This window comes from Talpa europaea (assembly GCF_964194135.1).
Source record: "Talpa europaea genome assembly, chromosome: 4".
Taxonomy (NCBI): domain Eukaryota; kingdom Metazoa; phylum Chordata; class Mammalia; order Eulipotyphla; family Talpidae; genus Talpa; species Talpa europaea.
This window is the reverse complement of record NC_140070.1, coordinates 119,769,590-119,785,858: the sequence shown is the minus strand read 5'-3', so window position 1 is coordinate 119,785,858 and position 16,269 is coordinate 119,769,590. Positions and strand designations below refer to the sequence as shown.

General features: G+C 37.0%; 1 protein-coding gene across 6 annotated transcripts in view; it reads right to left on the bottom strand.

Moving 5' to 3' along the window:
• Nucleotides 1-14,420, bottom strand: part of PEX5L (peroxisomal biogenesis factor 5 like) — a gene marked incomplete at both ends in the record, with an annotated part of 165,398 nt that extends 150,978 nt beyond the window's left edge. For 2 of the 6 annotated variants that reach the window (XM_084231503.1, XM_084231502.1), the window contains 2 exons: nt 11,980-12,051; nt 13,529-13,681. In XM_084231503.1, the coding sequence (XP_084087629.1) occupies nt 11,980-12,051; nt 13,529-13,621 (165 nt within the window). Of the gene's footprint in view, nt 1-11,979; nt 12,052-13,528; nt 13,734-14,407 lie in introns of those variants that run through there. The other 4 variants (XM_084231498.1, XM_084231499.1, XM_084231500.1 and 1 more) reach the window with 3 other exon arrangements.
• Between the last annotated feature and the right edge of the window lie 1,849 nt (nt 14,421-16,269).

Sequence of the window (16,269 nt, the reverse complement as noted above, 5' to 3'; positions counted from 1 at the left end):
TTCTCCAACCACAGTGTGGAAGAGAATCCCCAGGGAGACTTGTTGAAACAGACTCCTGGGACTTACCCTCAGTGATTCTGATTCAATCTTGGGCTCAGAATAAGAATTTATTTTTTAAAAAATATATTTTTATTTATTTATGCATAAAAGAACTCGGGTGTAGGCCAGAGGTGCGGGGGTAGGGGGAGGCAGGGGTGAGAGGATTCACCAGAGACAGAGTTGGGAACAGAAGAGGCAGACTGGCTAAAATACACTGCTCAGGGGAGCAGCAGGCAAGCCAGGAGAGGTCTGCTGTGCCATGTGGGTCAGCTCCCTGGCCGGGGATTGAACTCAGGCCTCAGTGGCTGGAGATAGCTCAATAGTGCTGACGTTAACCCCTGCGCCACTAGGGAGGCCTTTAGAATATGAATTTCTAAGGAGCTCCAGGTGATGTTGATGCCTCTGGCTCCTGAACTTCTTTAAGAGTAGCTGGCTCTAAAAACCATGCTTGCTCACTGTTCCCAAAATTCAAGTCCTGTCCTGGGAATACTCTGAACACCAGGAAGACTCTGTAACTCAGAACCACGACGAGGGAAATGATGCACATCTTAGAGTTCTTAGCATCCTGGGAGTCCAAAGGGCTCCCCAGAGAACTCCTTAGGTCTGCTGAAGCGCTGCTCCCTTCCCTAACTGTCTGCTGACAGAAGGCCCACGCCACACTGTCGGCTTCATAAGTGCTGTGACCGCGTTTATGTCACCTTTGTGTCCTGGCGCCTGGCAAACACCTAGCAAGGAACAGGCTGTCAAAAAGTTTTTGTAAAATAAATGAATGAATAGAAGGCTAAATCATTCCTATTCAAATGATGTTATATGTTTAAAAGCAGCTTCCTAGCTATCTTTCTCCAGAAGTTATTTTAATACCTCCTAATAGAGGAAAATAAAAGAACTTAATTTTGTTCACATAGTTCATCTTAGAACCAGTTTTAAACACGACTCCTTGTTCAGTTGGCTCTCTTGCCTGAATACTGAAAGTTGAGCCTGGCCGGCACCCCGTAAGCTGGCTCTGCTGTGATCGTCACTGCTTCCCCTTGCTCATCACATGGGAAAAAAGAATTTGGAAACAGGGCAGAATCAAACCTGACTTTTTTTTAGAAGTACAAAAGGTATAAATGTACTAAATATAACTGTACTTCTCCCTTCCTATAACCAAGTCCCAAAAATACACAGCAACATTATAACATGTGACATTTTTATAAACAATAGGTTCTCATTTTTCCCTGTTCCTCCTCTTTTCAGGAACATTTTTCTCCTTCTCATATCCCCCCCATATTTATAAGCTTTAAGAAATGCACTTGTCTCCAGAGATAAGGACTGGCTCTTTCTTTCTTCTCTGTTAACATTTGGACTCTCAAAGGGGAAAGACTCAATCAGAACTTTCTTCCATTCAATCTGGAGCCTCCCACTTCTAGGGGATATGACAGACGGTTTGCGCTCGGTCTTCTATATGTACATACACCCAAGGCAAGGCAAGAGGGGGGATGCACTCTGGTGCTTGAGTTGTTCAGTCTGCATGGGACACGCAGTTGGCACTGGATTGGGATAACAGGTTAGTAAGGGGCTGTATCGTACATGGTCTATAAGCCCAACTGAGGTATTTGTGTTGTATTTGGGAGACAGTGAGGAGCATCAGTTCTCACTATATCTTGGGTGCCCACCATCTGTGGATTGGCACAAAACCAAGCAATGTTGTGTCCACTGGGTAGGTCTATGGTTAATGTAGTGTATAAAATTCCTGGCCCTAAGGGTATAATATCAAATCAAATTCTTTCAAGTTTGGATGGAAAGGCCAGATTGAACATTCATTTAGTAAAATACAAATTGCTCCTTTTTTATTAAGTGCAATGTTTCTAAGGTTTAACATCTTCAGTTTAAAAATTTAAGAATAACCCTGTTTGTGAGCTTCAAGTTTTAATCCTGTACTAAACAATTTAATTAACAAAATCCATCACCTGACATACCATCACTCATTTCTTTTCAGAAATTAATGTGTCAATTTGGGGATCACATTTAAAGTTGAAAGACAGAAATTGAAAGTGTTGGGGAATGATATCTGGACAACCTTTGACTGGAAGAAAACTACTTTCATGCTGGGTGTTTTTCAACAACAAAAATTCATTAATTATTCACAAATTATACAAATGAGATAATTTGTTTAAAAAATGATGAATGGATTTTTTTTTCTATTCAGAACATTCAACACAAAGTCGAGATGGAACATTCGCTCACCATTTCTTTAATAAGTCACTTATTTATATATTTCAAGAATGAGATCATTTGGCCAAAAAAGAATGCTATGATGAAGAATAAACAACAATTGTATTGAGTGATCATTTGTGTGTGCATGTGATTTTCCTAGATCACAAGATAGGAAGGAAGTGGGGCTCACTCTGATTGGGGTTAGAAAAATGAATGACTGAAAATGAAAATGACAGAATTATAGAGTTGTTTTGGAGAAATGGAAAGAAGCAATGGAGCATTAAAAGAAACAGGTCTCCAAGAACCGCATCTCTGTCAAACCTTATATATGCAGCATCAGGATAAGAGATGCATTCTAGAGGCAGGGATCTGAGAGTGGGGTTGAGCAGAGAAAAAAAGATATAAATTGCAAGGTCTGGGTGGGAGGGAAATAAAAGCACAACCACAGAAATGACAAGGTCAGGACAATGGCAGAACCCAGACAGCTCAGTCCAATGTCAGAAGGAAAGACAACGAAGGGAAGTCTATTCTCTAAGCTCTCTCTTGTTTCAGTATTAAAAGTCAATTTTTGTATGATCTGTCTATCTCTTTGACATTTTTACTTATTAGATTTTGAATTTGTAATATAAATCATTTCGGTATAAATATTTCCACCCACAACTATTTTTTAAAGTTCTTAGGACAAAGATGCCCATCCAGTTAGTAACTGGTGAGTTCGGCTGCAGTGTTACTCAGAGGAAAGCGCTGACAGCCGTTTCAAAGTGAATGTGCTTGGAAGGCAGACGCTGAACTGTGGACATCATTCACCGCCAATTGAAAGGGAGATGATAAACTGATCTAGGTGGAGGAGAGCTGAGAGATGAGCTGTAAAAACTACTTTGATATGGAAGGAACACCTGACTAATCTCATTAGGGGTATTTTAGGAGATTTCAAATTCCATTTTTAAAATCTTCATGTATATTGGTGTGTGTGTGTGTGTGTGTGTGTGTGTGTATAGTGGGAGTTGTCATAAATTTTTGTGAGTAGTTTGTAAGGCCCCTTTTATGAAGAATTAGGAAGTATCTTATATAAACATCTTTATCAAAATCTATCAGACAAATTTAATAGATTTAACTTTCTCTTGAAATAGACATTCAAGTAATTTGTCTGGCTTGACTGGTATTCTTAGCTCACTAACATGAGGGAGTTTAGAAGAAAGGATATGGAGCAGCTTAATTTAGGAAGGTGGTGATGGGGTAGATGAATGCACTAACTAGAGACTGCAGAGCCAAGTTCTAATATAGCCTGTGATATAAAATATCTTAGTGACTCCCTACTTAGAGACTCGTTTAATTTATTTTAATTGAACTAGAACCAATATAATTAAACTTCTTAGCAGGAGCACCCTTTCATCAAATAACGCTTGTCTGCACACCTGGGGGCTGACTTGTTCTTCAAGAGGTGGCACCACAGAAATAGACACCCTCCCTCCATTCAGAATGACTGGGAATGTGTTCCCCAGAGCACAATTATAAAACCACTGGATTAGGTTATCTTCTGAAGTGCCTTTCAGCTCTAATGTCTGAATGTCTACATTTGCATCTTGATCAGATGAACCTTTTAACAACAATAAATACACAATCAACCCCCCCCCAAACAACCCTAAAGTAGTAAAAGCCTAACAAAACGTTCACAGTAAAAAGGTGAATGAGATTCTTTTCAAGATGTATTCCAAATGGCTCCATTCCTGTCCTTGACTTTTATTTTTCTACATCACATCATTTCCCACTCAGTGTGGCAGCTGATGTCATTTCAATTTTGCATTTATTTTCCCAGGGACGAAATACGTTGTCAGTTTCCACCATTAGAGTAAAAAGAAAAACATGGGTTGCTTAAACATTACTTAACATCTATATATTTTTCCAATTTAAAATCCAGTGTTTTATATCACAGGTAGTGAAAATAGGCTAAGCATTAATATCTTAAAATAAAAATATATAGTGGCATTTCAATATATAGTGAACTGAAAGTGGTAACTCCTTGTGTCTCTCTGGGTGACTATAATTTCTAACTGAGCCCTGGGAGTTGATTACTGTCCAGAAGATGGGAAGACATACTAGTGGGGAAGTTGGGTGCTGCTGCTCAACAGTGCCAGTGCCTTGTTTACTCACTGAGAACAGAAGGTGGTAATGTTTTGCAAAGGTTGAAAATATCGACAATACTTCTTGTTTATAAGTATCTGCCCTACTATTTAATCAAATGAGTCATTTTTACATTTTAGATCAACTGGTTCACTTTTGAGGTATTTGACCTTCTGGGGGACTGAAGTTCATTTGAAAATTAAACATTGTCATTTATTATTTGAACTGAATCAGTCACTAGATGAGGTTAGTTTTCAAGGGGAACTGTGTAAAGCAGGAGAGAAGCAGAAGGGAATGCAGAGGCCCACTCAGGCCCATGTCAACACTCTACCTTCTTTGATCTTAGAGTCTCATGAGTATAACAGGTCACAAACTGGAAGCCCAGAACTGTACCCAGACCCTAACTGTTTTGTTTCACTATACATTGTGAAATTTTTTAATCGATTACTAATATTTAAATAGCAGATTAATTACTTTAAAAATTATGATATATGGTGACACTGAGGCCATTCCCATCAAGATGGCAATGATTTGGAGCTTGTAGGTGCTGCTCATCTAGAAGGGTCAGCTTGTGATGACTGGCCATGTCATCCTTCTCATTACACACAATCTATTCTCATTTCTGCCCTTGGTTGACCCAATGAGGCATCTTTATCGATGACTTCAGAATAGATTTCATTGTCTAGACTATTATACCTCAGGCCTGAAAAAACCCAAGGGGATCCCACAGCTAATAAATCTAAGGGTTTTACCATCAAATCCCTGCTTCCCACTACCCATCCACCCATCCAAGTATCTGCCATTTATAAAGCACTTACAACATGCCATGCACTTTCATAAGCAGTTATTTACAGGAACTTATTTAATCCTCCCAAGTATACTTTATGAGTAGATATTATTTCCCTCATTTTACAGGGGAGCAGTCTGAGGTTCAGGCACTGGTTAATTTTTCCAAGCAGCTACCACATGGCTATAGCTGTTTCCATTCAGATTTCAGACTATGAAGTCCCTGCTCTTAACCACTGGGTAACCTCTTTGTTATGTGCACAATGTCCGATGTGTGCAGTGGCAGAGTTGCTGGCACCATTGCTGAAAATGCACCGGGCTCTGCCAGTGCCCTGCAGAGGACATGTGGAACACTTCATAGCAAAGATGTGGAAACAAGCAAAGTCAAAATGTGATGTCACACATTTTCATTTCTCCAACCCTCCATCCAGGAAATGTAAGCTGCCGACGGAAAGAGCATGAAGCCAAACACCTGTGGCCCTGGATTCTAACCTTGGCTTTGACTAAAGGAGCCTGAACTATATACAAAGCTCTGCAGAGAGGTATCCCCATTTGAACCTCACAACAGACATCTGAGCCAGATGGTATTATTCCATTTTACAGATGAAGAAATAGAAACTCGGAGAACTTAATTTGCTCACTCCAATGTCTTTTGCTTAGTAAGTGGCAAAGCCAAGACTAGAAACTAGGACAGTGGCTTCCCTCTTCAACTCTTTCTTGCCTGCCTCTGTGTCTGTTTTCTATACCTTCAGAGCTCAGTAACTGTCAGAAGACTCTGACATTAAGAGAGTACATCTGCCCTTTTGGGTCTTCCTAGAATTAGAGGCGATACTTAATGAACTGCATGAAGTTAAACCATGAAAAAATAAACTCATCACTGTGAGTTTATAGGGAAAAATACAAGTTAAGATACTTTGCATTACTTTGATTTCGTCTCACTCCCCAAATTGCCAGAATTAATTTTATATGATTTGACACAAATAGGGAACATTTAGGAATAAAACAGGTTGTTCATGGCTTTATTCTAGTCATTTTTCCATATAAGCTAATGGAAACTTTCCCCATTCCTTGTACAATATTTATTGATGATAAATAGCTTTGTGGACAAGATGGCAGCAATGGGACCACAGTGGTGGATCTGGGTTTACTCCAATGCTGATTTCAGATAGATAGCAAATTTGAATACCACCAGCCTCTCTCATCACAAGTTAAGACATTTTCTTTTCACCAAAATATTTCTCCTCTATCGATCTTTTCTGAGGAAAGTGCTAATGAACCTGTGTTTGCTGTGAGAATAATGAGGGCAGCCGTGCTGCATTAATGTGCTTTGTCCTTTCAGTACCTCAGAGTATCCTGTTTTAGCATCTCCAGGCTGACGAGATGTCCCTTTTCTAAAACTCTAGAAAGGTTTCTGTTCTTGGTAACTACCTACGGAGTTCTAAGATGGTACCTTGGGAGAACATTATGCATGACACCAAGAAAGGGGGTCTCATGCTTTAAAAGTCTCCTCAGAGCCACGTGGGATCTGAATTATAAATAGTCACCACATTGATGTAGCAAAGAAAGCACTGGCCAGATGGTATGAAGGATAGTATGGCGGAGACACCTAACACCCTCATCCTTTTACTATTTATGAGTCTGAGACTCAAGTCAGTGGCTAATAGGGTGGTGTGACCACACTATCTGTTAGTACCAGAAGGAAGCTGGGGATCGTTTCCTCCTAATTTTTAAAAATTCTTTCTTTTTTAACTTCATGTGGGCCTATATTGTCTTCTTTTGGATTGGATCCATTCCCACAGCTACCACTAGGCTAGAACTGCAGTCTTACTCAAATGCTTACATGCCATGGGAACACAAGAGGGCAACTCCAATTAGTCTCTCCCTCTTTTTTTCTTTATAGAAAGATCACTGTCTGCTCAGACTGCTCCCACAAATTTCAAAGGAGACTTTAGAAAGGTTTTGGATGTCAACAGCCACCTTTTATCTCTAATGTTATATGCATTTGCTTTGAGGGGCATTTCTTTCTTGACAAAGCCATAGGGCTTAAGAGGGAAAGAAAAGGGTAAGGAGTGCTTATGGAAAAGATTACCCCTGGGAGGGCTCAAAAAATAAATATTGGTCAATGATGATAATTCTAGTAGATGGTTATTTTAAACACTTGAGCACTGAAGAAAAACAGCTTCTTAAGAAACTAGCAATGAACGACTGTTCAGAGAGCTGTGGGGTGATAGAAATAAGGTACAACCACATGTCTGCAGAGAGGACTCTGCAGCTCTGGAGAGTCTGGAGCTCTCTGTATCTGGCTGGGGACTACAGGCAACTCAATTCACCTTTCTAGATAGATCTCGGTGTTCCTGTTTGCTTAATTGGGGTTGTGTTATGGACTGAATGGTTCTATCCACTCCCAGATTTATATGTTGAAGCTCTAAGCCCCAATGTGACTATATTTAAGACAGTGTTTAAAGGAGGTGACAAAGGTTAGATGAGGCCATAAGGGTGGGGTCCTAATAAGAGGAAGAGAAAACAGAGCTCTCTCTCTCAATGTGTCATGTGAGGACAGAGAGAAGCTGTTAGGAAGAGAGCTTTCACCAGAAACCGACCAAGCCAGCATCTTGATCTTGAATGTCACAATTTCCTGATTGTGATAAATAAGTCTATATTTAAACCACCCCGTCTATAGCATTCTGTTATGTTAGGACAAGTAATCTAACCTGAAGGGAGAGGGTGTGATGACTAGCTAATTAAGATGACATAATGATTTACAGTTTATAAAGCACTTTTACAAATGTTATCTTGGAGAAACTCTAGAAGGTGAGAAGAACAGAGTATTATTCTACAAATAAGGGAGTACCTCAGACAAGTTCACAACTATGAGGCTACCAAATAGAATTCAACCAGACTGTAAATCTGGATAGTTTAAACAGTTTGTAACTGGTTGTGATATTGTTTCCAGCTCCAGATTTATGAATTCTAGTTCTAGATTTCTAGGTCATTCCCAACTGAACAATGTTAAATATGTCAAAATTTGAATATATGTGAATATATATGTTCCCTTTGATCACCTTCCTATGCATTATATACATATGCAATGACTATTTCCTTTGATCCAGTTCTTAAAATGTGATCCAGACCAGCAATAGGAGTTGAAAACTTAGAAAAGCAAAATCTTGCGTCCCACCCCAGACCTACAGAATCAGAAACTGTGGAGGTGAGGTCCATCAATCTGTATTCTGAAAATCCCTCCAGGGAATTCTGAGGACAATAAAGTTTGAGAACCACTGCCCTGATCACTACATACGTTTCCTTTGTAGCTGGCTCATGTTTCTTCCCCTACTGCACTGAAGGATTTGCAGTTACAACTGTAAGTCCCATGACCTACTAGATTCATGACCTACTGATAAACCCATTCGGGGATCCTTGAATCTGTAAAGATATCCTTCATATAATTACAATATTCTACAATTTGGTGTTAGATTTGTTACCTCTGTTAAGTCTACTTAGAATTTGAAAACAGTTTAGAAAAAAAAGCTATTTCAATCCAGCATATCATAAACCTTTAATTAAATACTCTAATTAAAAAGTTTTAAAAATAGAACAAATTTATTATTTATTCAAAAGGTTTTTAATTCCCTTTCTCCTGGTACTTGATCCTCTATTCCCCATTCCCATCTCTGAAATGTCAGTAACTTCAAAAGGAAATTCTCATGTACATGAAATATTTTCCTAAACAAGATCAACCCCTTCCAAGCAGGAGAGACTAAACATAACTAAAACAATCTAAAATATATATAATTACTATTTAATATTCATTCCTAGAAAACCAAATGTAGATTTAATTAATTATATATGATTACATAGCACATATAATTAAAAATATATGTTTATGTCATATATTTATCTGCATTTAGAGACATTATGATTGAAATCCAATATGTCCCCTTTGATTATGTTCCTATGCTTGAAATTTAAAACTGTAGGGATTGCTCATAGAAACAGACTCCAATGCCAATGTGATATATTTGTATTTAAATAGCTGTGTGTGTGTGTGTGTGTGTGTGTGTGTGTTGTGTGATTACATAATACATGAACCTGTTACCTTAGGACATCAACACTATTCTAAGAATTCCCTGGAATGCCTTTATTTTGCACCTCACATAAATTTTGCCAATAAAATTTCACAGAGTACAGAACAACATTGCCTTTTAAGAATAAAATGTTACACATTTCCAAAATTACTCCTTCTCATTTAAAAAGAACATAAATGACCTTTACTCTCTTGCATGTGAGTAGTCAGGGAGAACAAAATCCACATACTCTGTGCTGCTTCTGTTATTAATTTGGTTATATCAGCAAATTGTGAACTTTCTGTGAAAATACAAGGCTTACAAATCACATGACTGATAAAACGGCATATAGCTTGCACAGCATTTGTAGAGGGACAGCTCCTGAATGGTAGATTTAATGAGATTAGTAGACTTTTGCCCATCACAGCACTGCAACTATTCTATTTCTTTAGATTTTTCTTTTGGTACCATTTACTGATTTAAAATTATATGAATATTGAATAACACATTTATCCATGTTTCTGAAATGATATAAGAAAAATAAATTGAACACAAAGATCTCTCCCCTAATAGTATATACATTTATATATACACATATAATATATATATATCTAGCATAGAATGTATATATAATATCTATGAAGAAAAGCAATGTTAAGCAAATATCTTTTATATACAAACACACACATACACCTTTCATACTGATCTCTTAAAATCAGGTTGAATATTTTGCAGTATTGTCAAGACTAGTTGGCGTGTTTTCCCAAATATTTTATTTTGATATATCAACATTGTCATTGTTTCAACCTAGGATTTACTCAAAACATTAACACCAAATAAATCTCCGCAAAAGGAAAGAGTGCTCTTACTGCCAACAGCAAACACCAAAGCCAACTAATATTCATAATTACTCATGTTTTGAAACATGTTTTGACACGAATGACTCAGCAAAGCTGGGTCACTGCCAGTTGGTGCCACCTGGTGCAATGGCACCAGTGGAAATGTGATAACTACAGAGATAAACAATGACTGAGCAAGTCAAATCCACTCTCATTTGGTACAGATAAAGAAAGTGTTATTTTCTGAAGGAGCAAGCAAGTTGGTTCTCTTTTAAAAAAAAAGAAGATTCCTTCCAGTTAATAAAAATGTTTGGGCATAACAACATAAATTTTATGAAAGACACCATGAGAAAATAAATGGACAATGACTCCTTTGGGTTTTCTGCTCTGAAGATCTCAATATATAATTTCATAGTTTTTCAAATCTCCAAATTTAGCAACAACAAAAAGAGGCTTCAGGAAAACAAAAAAAAAAAAAAAGAAAAAGAAAGAAAAGACAGGTAGTTTGGGGGTGATGCTAAAGAAGTACAAAATAGAGTAAGAATTTAGCTTTTGCATGACAAGAGAAGAAATCATCAAATAGCTAACTTTTGTTTTAGTAGAGACATGCTTAGATATGTGTGTTCTCATAATATACTCAAGTTGCATTTTGCTAGTTTGTTCATCAGGTACATCCAGTCTTTTACCCAGAATGCCAGTGGGATGATGGCCAAGATCACATGCTCCAAGGAATTAATCAGGCACAGTTAAATGGTAGCTGATAGCTCAGCAGAGCCCTTGGGCTCTAGTTCCACTTACCTTAGAACTAAACTGACAATTTGGTACGAGGAGGTAGTTTGAGTGACCCTGTAAGAATATGTTTATGTGCTACCTTGAATGGAGGTGCTTTTGTTTGTCAGTGCTTCCAAAAGGCTACTTCAATTACCTCAGTTTTTCAGGCCAAACAAACAAGTCTCTAAGTGAATTATTTTTCATTGCTATCTCCTGAGGGTCATTCTCCCTTCTTTTCAGAAATACACACAATGGCTCCTTTAATGCAATCACCATGATGCAAAACAAACTGCACGGTGAGGATATGGTCCAAGTTCAACTTGGCTTTCTGTCGCTTATTGACTCTTTAACCTGAGCAGCTGAAGAACTGCTCAGATCCCTTTGAATCTATCTCCACCTGAGCTCACATCACATTCAGAATCAGTGCCACTTACACAATTAAATAGTTGTGCAGTGATCTTGGCTACCCGATAATTAACAAAGACATAAAGAGCTAATGCCAGTTGAGTGACATGACTTGGCTACCTTTCACCGCCTGCTATGTCATTGTTTATGACCTATTAAACAGTTTTCATTTTACCTTATGGGTCCATATAAAATCCAAGTTAGATATTTCTAAAATCACAGGCTGTATTAAGGAATGTTAAATGGCTTCCTCTTTGTTTTTTTTCCCCAAATAATCTCTAAATTTATTGCAAACTAACAGAGAAACTAAATTAAGTAATATAATTATTTTTTGAACCTCTCAGTTTTTTATTATCATTTATTCTTCTCCTCCTATCTGTATTCATTGTTTTATACTAATGGTATTGGTTATCATTTTCAAAGTAATATGCTTTTTGTTTCTTGCTTAAATCACTTTTTAGCCAAATTATCATTATTGCTTTGGTTCATTTTGCAAATGGGGCTTCTAATTTTTCAAAAGTTCCCTTCACTTGTTCTGCTTTTTCATCATTCTTATACACAGAAATTTATGTCAATGTCATGTATATCATGATTAGAGGTATCCTATGGGGAAGCTTAGCTGCTTTCAAAATTGACCTTGTTATTCAAACCTCAGACAGGTTAATACAGTCACCAGGCAGGACTGAAAGCTGAAAGGGCTTCAGTTTTCAAAAATCTACAGTTGGACAATAAAAAAATGTATGTAAGTGTTCACTTACCTGCTTTTGATCAACAATTATTTCGAGGTCTTCATCACTGCTTAGTTTTCCATATCCTTTTTCTTTACTTTTCTTGTGAAAGAATAATTTAAATGATCATTTAGTTTCTTTCCATTAATAATGTTAATTCCCACTTAATACTTTTTAAAGATAAAAATATTTACTTAACCTTGTTTACTGGTCTTAATACATCACTCTTTATGTCAATGTCTCATGGACAAGGCAAATGCTTTTATCATTGAACTGCAGCCTTATAATTATTCATTAATATTTCCACTTTGCTGCTCCCATACAAATTACACCTTTAATTCTTTTCTAAATATTATGACACCTCTGTTTTTCAATTCTGCAGTTTCAGAAAAGATTATTTAATACTTTTAAATAAATAAATGCTCCAAGAGTCCCAGTGTATTTTTCTTATAGTTTGAATATTTAGTAATTATACTACAATTAAGACTTGCACTGATAATTGTTTTATTTTAATCTTTTCTATATTTTTAAGACTAAGACAAGTTTAATCAAACTTAGATCATTAATCTTCAGATTTTCTACATTTGCTTATAAATTAGATAAAAACTAAAATTGGAAAAATCAACTCAAATAATTAAAAAGATCAAATAATTTTCCAGATTAGGTAGTTTGGGAGACTACCTAAAACTGGGACACTACAGATCATCTTTGAAAATGCACTTCATTGCATATTGTCATTTTTTTCCCCCGACACTGTAAGGGCTATTCCCCATTTAGCCCGCCTGTTGCAGAAGTAATAAAGTTAAATATTAATCAGGATAACCATTTAACTGCTGTGCTACAAGAGAAAGATAATAATATGATAATACAAGCCTTTAAAAAAAATTTCTCCCAATGCAAGGGCTGATCAGAATATCGAAAATAACATGTTACTTCTTTGTAATTTCAGAAAACTAGGTACCTGTGTAGAAGACTGGTAACAAAAGTAAAAGAGAAAAAAATCACTACATAGGTGTAGTGCAAGATCATTATATCTTAAAAACAGTCCTGGCTTTAGGAATTAACTACATTAACTAGGATTAAGGGAATTAAATATCTTTCTTATTTTTGCACCTACTATATCATCTTAGTGTCCCCACTACACTGGGGAAAGAAATGCGTACTTTAGCAAACATGACATAAATCTTCTTTACACTGTGCACATTTTTCTCCCAATAAACGTATCTCCCATTTGTGTGTTTTTTCCTTGTAATAAAGATATTTATGAATCTTCAAGTAGTATGATGCATAAAGTCTGAATTCTCATTCATATATTAATGATTTTAGCCATTTAGAACAGAACAGATGGCCACAGTATTTCTTTCTATTATTACTCTTGTCCTTATTTGAGGTTCCATTTCAGGATTGATGGAAAACAAAAAGAACAAGGTTGGTTTTAATCAAGCTGACTTCCTTTCTGTCATTTTGCTTTTGTATCCTTTTAGTTCACTGGTTGCCGGTTGCCATAAGAGATTGTCCAGAGACCCTTTAATGCAAAACATTTAGAAATGCTTTTCTGAATATTGATCTGTATACGTACCAAGTAGCTCACTTGCATGACCCGATTTCTGGACAAAAGGACATTAAGTAGAGATGGAATGTGGGTCCTTCCATCCATTTCACTGTCAGACATCCCAGAATTCTTTGCACCAGAGGCAGTGGCTTCATTGCCAGAACTTGCTGACCAAAGAACCACAGATCCAGTCCAGCAACAGTACTTCTAATGTATGACAGAAATTGAAGTATCCCTGCCTCATTATCTTGACTTTGTTAACATTGTGAATTTTTTGGCTAGCACACAAAGTCATTGACACTTAACGTTTTTTTCTTTTTAAGCAAATTTTTATGTAAGCACTTCTGTGTTCCTTGACTACTGTTCCAGTTTAATGTATTCTTTTAACCCATATATTATTAATTATATACATTTTTATATTTCATCCTACGCATATGGACCACTTATCCTCTTTGTCATAAAAGCTGTCAATTTTCCCTTTTTAATGCCCTGCCCCAAATGTTCTGATGATTGGCAAATCACTGCTAAATGATATAATAATGTCAGCACTCACAGAACATAATTCAAGATTGCAATTTCTGCCAATACCAAATTTCATCTTTCTAATTTAATCCCGAACCTTTATTTGATTTAGTAGTAAATTTTCTTGAGATGAGGCTACTTCAGAGAAGGAGAATATAATCTCCAACTACTGAAAGTAGAAATCCTTGGCATTTTCCAAAAGTGGGAAGAGATATTTTAGAGCTGATTTTGTACTTAAGCCCCTAGTCTCTAAACAGCAAACAACTGTACACAGTCAGAAGCCTTACAGTTTTAGTTCAGAGTCAAGCAATATTTTCTAGTTCACCCCATAACCCCAAAGGGATTAATCCTGCTCGAAGTCATAATGGTTATTGGCTCACTTACTGCTTATTTCTAGTGCGAGCACAATCCTCTTTCAAGCACTCAGCTTCCCACTTTGACTGCTTAGATCAGCCAGCCCAGGCAGGGATCTTCAGCTCTCCTCCCTCCTCCCAGCCAGAAATCCCTGTCTTCTATCTATGCACTTTTGTCAAGCACAAAAAGCTACTCCATAGCTTCTGCATGGTCTTTCATATCAACTGAATTAGAAGCAGAAAGAAAGCTAACCTCTCCACTGTCCAGGACAGCATGAGAAGGCAGGGCTTTTGTGGGAGGAGAAGCCAGACTGTAATCACTTCCTGTGCTCCTCCCATCTCCCTGTTGCAGACTCAGAAGCCGAGGATTTCCACCCAGGCAGTGAGAAGGGTAGGTCACAGTCCCCACTCCCGCCTTAGAATGCTGCCTGCTTAGGGATGATTTTGCGCTCACTCAAGTGCTCCTGACTAGGGAACATCTGTGCAGTGGAGCGAAAATCTTAAGAACTTTGAGGTGGGAGAAGTGAGGAAAGAGAAAGGAAGTAGTCACCATCTGTCCAAAATGTCACTCCCTGCGAGAAGCTTCTAGCTCTGGTTGTGTCCAATCTCTGAAACCCTAGTCTGCATCTCCCACCTTCCCCACAACACTTTAAATCCTTTCTGAGTAAACAAAAGGAGAACCGTCTTTGTTCTTGCTGAAAACTTTTTAAATACCACTGAATGAGATCTGTGGTTTTTTTAAGATCATTGAGCCTAACTGGTAACCTCTCCTCCCTGGAGACACTCTACCACCTCTCCTTAACCCTATCTACCTCCTGCTTCCCAGCTTTACCTCTGTCTTCCACAAAAATAGAGCAGAAAGGTGGGCTTATTCATTTGAATTAAATAAATGATTAAGCTGAGAAACCACACAGGAGATATATCTATATCTATATCTATATCTATACCTATATCTGCAATATAGAATACATTATATAAGAAAAATTTGCAAGTAAGTAATGAGAAAAATAGCAAAATCTGATGAGACTGAGATGTGAGAAATGAAGAACCCTATGTTCATTTTGGAGTGAGAATATATTGATAAATAAGTTTTACTTGAAAGATACTAGCAGTGTATGGGCTTAATTAAAAGGATTCTTCATACTCATTAGGAATGGGATACATAAAGGAAATATTAAAAGGGAGAAGGAACACATGATTTAGTTAATTGTACAAATTAGCTTCAACTGCAATTTTTGCTTAACTACAAAATAGTCAAAATAAACATAAAAGTTAAAGATTGCATATAAATAGTTCAAAAAACATTTACCATTATTTATTCAATGCTGTAATGAATGATAAATAGTAGACACGAATTTATTAAGGCCAATGTCACATGAAGACTACGTAGTATAACCACAAGAAACAAAGGTCTTCTGCCATCTTCCATATGATTGTCAGTATTCAATTCTTCTTATTTTCAAAATTTTCAGTATCTTATTTTTCTTATCTCCAGTCTGTTTTCCCACCTGCAACATTGCTACATTTTCCCTGTCCTAAGATGGCTTCGTTTTATCTGCTTTCCCCTACAGGCATTCTTTTTTTTTTTTTTTCTTTCTTTCTTTCTTTTTTTTTTTTCATATCTCATGCCTTTACTGTCAAACTTCAGAGACGGGTCCAAATTCATTAGCAATAGTTTCTTTCTTTCTCTTTACTTCTAACCCAAGCAAGGCAGGTTGCAACTTACTATAATTGTTTTCTAGACAGTCACCAATGGACTCCTGATTATTGAATTCTCTAGCAGTCATTTTTAGAGCTAATTGTATGAATTAGCTACAAGCGCAATTTGTGATTGACTACAGATGTCAAAATAAATGCAAATATTTTATCTTTCAGTGGTCAATTTTGTATCAG